The sequence below is a fragment of the Salvia miltiorrhiza genome, chromosome 4 (genome assembly GCF_028751815.1).
Source record: "Salvia miltiorrhiza cultivar Shanhuang (shh) chromosome 4, IMPLAD_Smil_shh, whole genome shotgun sequence".
In the NCBI taxonomy this organism is placed as follows: Eukaryota; Viridiplantae; Streptophyta; class Magnoliopsida; order Lamiales; family Lamiaceae; genus Salvia; species Salvia miltiorrhiza.
Window position 1 is genome coordinate 23039716 of NC_080390.1, and position 8330 is coordinate 23048045.

Genomic DNA, 8330 nt, shown 5'->3' on the forward strand with positions numbered 1-8330 from the left:
GGTCTGTCAATTGATGAATAAGAATAGCAAACTACACATAAGATCCCTAGTTCTGAAAGTTTCAATTAAGGGGTTATATTCTTACTGACAACCATTATATAAGCAAAACATTTTATAACCCAGGATTGAATCTACAAAGCTTGAGACAATATTTTTGAAATTATATCAAACAAAATGAAAGGTCATTAAAAATACCAAATAAAAGAAGTTCATTATTCCTAATACATTGATAAATAGAGTGGGATCCACTTGAGAAATAGTAAAGAAAAAAAAATATTGAACGAAATTAATTGTTTGTCAAGAACATGAGAAATTTTACACTCCTTATGAGACATTGATGAGCTAACAATCCAAAATCAAGAAATGAGAGGTAAATATCTTAGGGGATTACGTCTATTTGGTACTTCTCTCATTATCTTATTATTATATCTTATATACCAAACCCATAAATACTAATTATCTCACTTAATCTATATGATTTATTTAAATTTTATTTGTCATCATTTATCTTAAATACCAAACATAACCTAAAACAATAAATAGACTGATCCACGTTATGCAAAATCCTGATCAGAATTCACCAAAGATAACCTAAATGCACTGCTCAGACAACAGAAAAAAAGGGAAATACGCAGCAGGATTATGCAATTCTTTACCAGTGCTGAACATGCAATCAAAAAGCTTGCAAATCGTATAGCTAAATCTGTTGCATAACTTGGGCCTATATACACTGTACGGTCAGATGGAGAGGATCCAACGAGCACGTGGATAAACGTTAACCTGAACAACAAAAGCACAATTGTACAAATGCAATTCTGTGTTTCAAGTGACTAGAAGCATGATTGCCTTTCTTTACACTCTTCTGGTAAGCAAAAGCCGGTGTAACAAAACAGTTTTGATCAAAATTGACAAAACATCTGGTCCTTGGCGAGCATGAGTGACAGCTAAATTTTCACGCATGGAGCCCGTTAGGACATGGGGTCAGGTTCGAACAACATTGGAAGGAGACAGTAGTTCACCTCTTCAAAACCTTGTGAGAGAAAATCCTCTTGGAATAGGGACTATTCCTCGAGATCATCTTGTAGGATTCAATTGCATTAACTAAAGAACTGTGTAGGGACCCCTGGTAGCAACAGAAATATAATTGGCTTGGTCAAGAATATCACAATATGAGAACATTCATTAATAAAAAAATAAAAAAATTGCCACGGAGGATACAGATGCAGCAAGAAAAAAAATTACTGAAAGGGGTTCTAATTCAAAAGGCAATCAAATATATTCATCCAAGGTATGTAAAAACATGTCAAGTTCATCCTCATTTTTGGCTACAGAATAGTGACTGAAGCAGCGCTAGTTTAGCTCTAATGCATGAAAGGGTAAAAAATATGGTTGCAGTATTAAGATGCCTTCCATCTTGCACTCTTTTAGTTCATTAGGAGCTATCGTAGTGGATCCACTGATATGGAAACATGTGTCAAACCAATAACTACAATAGTTCTAGTCGAGAAAAAAAAGTTCTAGTCGAACATTTTTCAAAGAGATGGTTACTCAGAGATAACTAAAGAACAAAACAGTTTTGAAGATTAAATCTGCAATTTCATAGTGTAAAAGGACCATTCTTTTTCCAGGGATTGTTATAAACTGAGGTGTAGTAGGTGTTTCCACATAAATTGAGATAATCTTATTATTTAGTCTGTATAATGTTACTTTCTATCACAAGCGCAAGTTACACATGACGTAATAATTTGATTCTAACAAAAAACTCGCACTCTGATAGATTCGAGATTAAATTGTACTACACCAAATTATTAGCACCAAAATGTCAGTCAAAATCATACCTCAGTAACTCGAAGAGCTGTTTGCACAACATAATTTGCATGAGGGTCTTGAAGCAACTGCTCAAAGTAAGTGGCCGAGAGCAATTCATGGATGATCTTTGACCGTGTTTCATTGTTACATACCACAAGACACTTTTCGATGACATGGCTGCTAAACTTTTGTCTGGATAGATTGACATAGTTACCTTCAAACTGACGTGTCAACTTGGATGTGGCAGATGGTATCTTAAGTTCCAAAATGAACTGAACAACATAATTTCTGCACATAAAATGAAATGGTCTCAGGAAATATTGTTTTGCATAGAAAGATTACAAGAACTGAAAAGGTGGATGAAAGAGAGAGAGAGAGAGAGAGAGAGAGAGAGAGAGAGACAGCCAGACAGAGACAGAGCAACAACTATCAGTGCTATACAAAAATCAGAATCAAGAAAAAGGAAGTATCATCAATCACGTAGAAATAATACAGAAACATAAGAGATCCCTGCTCCCTGAGTTGGCCTAGGAAAAGCTGTTTCATTTATTAACTCGACTTAAAACTTTTCACTTCAGCATTTTACTTCAACAAGATTCCTAAGTTTGTGAATGAAACACATAGTTCAATCAGAAAGCTAAATATGAAGAACTAAATTTCTTGAATTCTTAGTGATGTTTTGCTCTAGTACATATTGTCATAGTGTCACTCCCTAAGCAGAGGGGAGAGGGTGTTCCGGCAAATACTATACATGAAATTAAAAATTAAAATCGGATTTCCAATGACTTACCCGAATGCATCTTGTGCAAGTAGGAGTCCATTTGCTGAAATCTCAGCAACCAAATTTTCCCGAAATTCTCCTGTGGAATGACTGATGCAACGCTGCAGAACGCAGCACCCATGCTGGTGCATTGCAATATCCACACAGTACTTTGCAGCAGCAACAAAAATGAACTACAAATTTGATTCATATTGTTAAAATAAGTTTTTTTTGTGTAAGCCAAAAAACATTGAAGAAGGCAAGTGTAATATTTTGTATTGGTAGTAGCCTTTTACCAACATTAAGTATAGGGTTCTGGAAGATTAATGCTGAAACAAGTGGGAAATCTTTATTCCAATTAATACATCCTTCTGCTAAGAATTTTCAAGTATGGCCACAATCTAGATATAACTGATGTTGAAGTCCTTCTGGAGTTGATGCGGATAAGAGACAGTGGATAACCACTCTAAACGTGTAAAGGAGCTCAGAGTTTTCTACGCAGAGCAACCAGTCCTTCAGCATACTGAGCAGAAGACCATGGCTCATCTCATATGACTTCCAGTATCAACGAACCCTTCAAATAAATCATGATTCGTTGTTGGAAAAGTTTCTATTTCACAAACTTAAGTCTTACTTCTAGATAACCATGCTTGCCTTAGTTGATGCCGAGGGGTAAGAAACCTTCCTATGTATTTAAAATAGAAGTTTTAATATTTCCAAAAGAGAGAGAGAGAGAAATGAGAAAAGAACAAGATACTTATTTCAGCCTCATCCTCTGGAAAAATGTGACATGCAAGGGGCCGAAATTAGCTTCTACCTAACAGCGCAGTGAACATTTAAGCCCTCCTGTTATTTTGTGGCATTTGAAGCAGAAGTCAGCTCATCAAGTTTTGTAAGTTTAATATTGGCACCATATTCTGAAAAGTTTTGACCATTAATTTTAAGCAACACAAGACAACAATATTTTTCTAAGGGAAGGAAAAACCCTTATGAGAAGAAAATTCCAGGTAATTAAAAAGAAACCCTATGATGGAAAGTCATGGAAAGAAAGATCAAAATACGTCCAACTCTTTCCAAATTCCAGAGTTAAAAGGACATTTGAGGCTGAAAAACATAAGAACACTTCTCAAGTTTAAGAGCAAGGGAAATTCAAGAAAAATAGGTACGAACCTCTATAAATTAATATTGTCCTGATCGTAAAATTTTATTATTTGAGAGAGGCATTAACTAATTGATAAGTTGATAATCTAGTAATTAAAAATTTAAAAGAGAGATCGATATTCGGTGAATTCAAAATTAATTATATAGGAATTCAACAAACTTAAATTCAATAACATAGAAATTCAATAAGCTTTATTTTTATTAAGTACATAGAAAAAGTTAACAATCTTGTAATCTCGGCTTGGACCATAAATGTTCACCAAGAGACAATAGAATTCTTTCAGGCATTGTAAATTTCATTCAAGGGATGGAGGAGTTTCAAAGAATTTAAATGATGCAGATACTAAAGGCATTCCTAAACTCAACACAATGATTATTAATCTTGGTTATCATGATCATGATAAAATTGATGTCAATCAACTATTGCATTATCGTAGTGAAAATAAAGCATGTTCAAAGATCATTAGAAGAAATTGTTGGTACCATAATTGAAAATCCAGATGAGGATGAAGCTCAGACTGATACAACAAAGGAAACAATAATAGCATCGAAAACCTTTTATATTGTTTGTTGCAATTCAAGAACACCACCCCAAAGCTTTTGAGTGGGAAAACTTAGAGACAAAATTCATTTTGATTTAAATTTCAATAGAAATCAAAAAAGAATAAGTTCATATTTACTAAATTATCCTAGTTATCATTGTAATTTTACGAGATTATTAATTTATAATGTTGATGGGACTATAGATTTATACAAGGGTCTTTTGAAAAATTATTATCTTATTAATTTATCTAAATTGTTAATTTACACAGTGGGCCCAAGTCAGGATCGGATAATTTTATTATCTTAGAGAGATTATTAAATTATGAAACATTAATTTAAGAAGTTCTACTGTAACAGTAACTAAATTTCCAAAGCAGCAGGTTGCAAGATCCAACTGCACGGTCAACATGATTCTGGCTAACAACCTTTTGAATATAATGCTTTTCTTTTTCTTACAGATCCGGACCAATTAGGTCACTGAAAGAATTTTTTGTGCGCTGTTTAACCAATAGAATACTTCAGGATGCAGCATCTTTGAACTCAAAGATAGCTTATTATTGGCCAGACATGTAATGATTATTTATTCATCAAAATATTAGCACAGAATTACATGCAACCCTTACGAGAGTAACTATCCTGGCTAATGGCAATACATAAAAGAGGATATGTGGTGATAAGGCTATCTAATTTTAGAAAAAGAATGCCTATCAAGAACAGTGCTCGAAAGCAACTTAGAAAAGTTCAAAGCATTGTTATTGTTCACTTGTAGCCAGTTTAAACATAAGAGAACGCAGATGCATGCTTAAGGAGCCGATGGTTATTCATTTCAATGCTTTACATAAGGTTTCAATAACCAACTAACCATTTATTCATATCAAAATTCAGAAACTTTTCTTTACATGTTACAAAATTTTCTACTAGGCCAGTGAATCTATATTGAAAAGCAGATGAAACTACATCTCATTTCCACATCTGAATCAGTGATATCCAGACAGAATCATAAGCATATATAACTCATAAGGGTATCGAGGATAAGATTGCTATGGATTGCTGTTCCGGAAAGATGGCATAGAGTAATTTGATCAGAAAATGTAAGTGTAACGAAAGATGGATATCAGTTTTGGATAAGTGTTATTTCAAGTTCTCTAGGGTCTTTATTGATTGGAAGTAGCCATAAAATCATAATGGATGTTTATCATCTAGCACAATTGCACAATGTCTTCCTATTAATAATTTAACTGACTCTTAAGACACCCATAAGAAGAATTTATCACGTAATTATGTAGAAAAACAAGAAATACACAGCACACAGCAAAGAGGAGTTACTCTTAGCTGAAATCTGACTATGATAGGTGACCTAATATGATATAAAAGATAGCAATAGAAAATGAGTTTATAACATTATGAAAAACCGTTTTTAGGAAATATTTTGAAGAGTAGTCACCTTACTATCTTCAGTAGTGAAGCATTGCAAGCACCGTTGCACAACATGATTACCATTTAAGTCCTTGATAAGTGCAAGGAAACCAGGTTCAAGAGCTGAAATAACAAGTGATTTTTGCTGTCTTGTTTTAAGTGTCTCGATTAATTTCTGGACCACCCGAGTGCTGATACAAAAAACAATAAAGAGCTTGAAATAAGAAGTGATATGATGAAATTAGGCGAAGCAAGACATGATGAAAACATACCCATGTGTGTTCAGAGAGATCCTAACAAGTTCCTCTGGCTCCTCAGTCACCCTCAGCAATATGTGCGTTTTCTGCTCTTCGTTGCACACTTCCAATAATTTTTGCATGAGATAATTTCCAAATGGATTGATCATGAGCTCAACAACATGGTCAATTATCTCGTTGAATATTATCTGCACATCTTGAGAAGTTCCTTCTTCAAATATCTTTTGCAAAAATCGACAACCATGCTGATCCTTAGCAATGTCATGTATGTATCCTTGAGCCTCTGCAAGGGAGGTACACTTTGAAGGTGAGGAGAAAGGACAGACCGTCCTTGGACTGTGGCAACCATCGCGGACTGCAGCAACACGGAGACAGCCATTTAGCTGAAACCTTTCTCGAGGCTTCTCAGCAGCATTCTCAAGATGATGAAGACCCCTCAGATTGTCACCCCTCAAATGTGTGTGTCCTCTACCCATCCCATAATTAACACTCTCCCCCTGAATGATCAAACTATCCTCACTGGTAAAGGCATCGATACTCCCTTGAGGCACTCTAACGTGGAGAGGCACATTGTTTCGCCCATTAGACACAGATGGCTGGTACTGAAGTACATTTTCTTCACCACAACGGGGCAGAATGCGTGTCAACTGAACCACATTAGGCGAGTAAAAAGCGTCCCTCCCGTCAACCAGATTCATCCCATTTCGTGAAGCACAACGGAAAGCATCACCAACTGAACCCGAGGCCACACCTGGTACCACAAACCCCAGAGGGTAACTCCCATCTCCAAACACATTACCCCCAAAATCTGACCGCGAAAACATTCCATCAAACAGACCAGGTGGATACCGCGGATCACCACTCCTCCGCTCATGCTGCATTTCCACCAATGCAGCACCATTCTCCCCTTGAATCCTCGAATTCCCTCTAGCACCGGAGAGGCTAAACCCCCCGCACCCCAAAAACCCCTTCCTACCATCATCAGACGCCTCGTATCTCTCGAAATTCATCCCAACGCTTCCATTAGCACACTCCTCTTCACTAACGTACATTTTACTAAAATTTCTCGACAAATTAAAATCACCAAACAATTTGTTCTCATCAGCCACCTTGAAATCCGGCCAGAATCCATTCCCGGGGATCAGCTGGGGTTTCAGTTCTTCCAAATGCGATCCAATCTCATACAACGAGCGCACGCCGCCATGGAACAGACTCGACGAAGAACCATCTGATTTTATAGAAAAGCCACTAACAGGGGAAGACTCACGCGCATACTTGTGCTCGAAGAGCTCATCACCATAGCCGTGGCCATTCATTTTGTGAACCACACGTGACGCGTGACCATGGCCATAACGAAAACCGTAATCACAACCATGATCGACATGATGCTGACGATGTGCATCGCTGTGGGCAGAATGAAGATTAAACGACGACGTTGCATGAGAGATCTTACCAAGCAACATTTCCAACTCGTCATCATCATCATCCTTCATGTTTTCTGCGCCCTTCTTCTGATTCTTCACTCCCTCAAACATCACAAAACACACACACACACACACACACACAAAGCACTAAACACACACAAACAGATAAATCAAAAAAATAATTAGAAAAAAAAAGGAAAAAAATTGTAGAAAATGTACAACACTAGATTGCACAACAAAATCAAAAGTGAAAACACAATAATCTAAATACAAACATCAAAGCGGAGAACGCGTGAGAGATTAGCGATTTTCAGCATCTGGATTGGCCTCAGGAAAACCAAAAGTTCGAGTGATAATAATTATGGAAAAAGTGGGGCAGTGGTATGGTGAGATTTCAAAAGTCTCTTCATTTTGTTTTCGTTTCCAAAATCGAAAAAAGAAATATACTTATAAGATTTTCCTTTCTCCTTATTTTTGTTTTGTTTTTTTTTTTTTTTCTTTTAGCTCATTTTGGTTTGGGGATTAATTTCGGGAAAAGAGTTGGTGAAGCATGCAAATATGAATGGATTGCTTAAATGATTCACATACGTTATACTGTATAATATATCACACACATACACACACACTGTATCACGCCATTAAAGCTGGAGAAAAGCGACGCTCTCTCTCTCGCTCTGCCCTCTCACTCACTCTCTTTCTCTCTCTCTCTAAAATTCCTGATTCTTATATACACAGGCGTACTATGTCTTTCTGCTTTATAATGTGTGTGTATATATAGAGAGATTTTAGTAGAATAAAATAATTGTAAAAATAGCAGCAGTGACAGACTCTGCTGTACTGTTTCACTTTCAGTTTTTTTTTTTTTTTTTTTTTTTTTTCATCTAGCGACGTTGTACATGCTCAATCTATCCATAAAGGCCTCGTATGGAACCATGATAAGCCAATATGTCAATCCGGCCA

The 8330-nt window shown here is 36.2% G+C and overlaps 1 protein-coding gene across 1 annotated transcript; it reads right to left on the reverse strand.

The window, feature by feature from the left end:
• Positions 1-623: 623 nt before the first annotated feature.
• On the reverse strand, positions 624-8077 carry LOC131019455 (putative pumilio homolog 7, chloroplastic). Its single transcript, XM_057948004.1, has 5 exons — positions 5962-8077; positions 5718-5880; positions 2600-2763; positions 1839-2097; positions 624-1123 (listed from the first exon to the last, which is right to left on the reverse strand). The coding sequence occupies exons 1-5, from the start codon at positions 7479-7481 to the stop codon at positions 1016-1018; spliced, it is 2214 nt and encodes a 737-aa protein (XP_057803987.1). The 5' UTR covers positions 7482-8077; the 3' UTR covers positions 624-1015.
• Positions 8078-8330: the final 253 nt, after the last annotated feature.

Bases quoted from the DNA above. Each gene is read 5' to 3' on its own strand.
- LOC131019455 (XM_057948004.1), bottom strand. From the start codon at position 7,481: ATGTTTGAGGGAGTGAAGAATCAGAAGAAGGGCGCAGAAAACATGAAG. The intron at 2,098-2,599 runs GTAAGTCATTGG...TTTTATGTGCAG, and splicing joins CTTGCACAAGATGCATTCGG to AAATTATGTTGTTCAGTTCA. The intron at 1,124-1,838 runs GTATGATTTTGA...TGTTGCTACCAG, and splicing joins CAGCTCTTCGAGTTACTGAG to GGGTCCCTACACAGTTCTTT.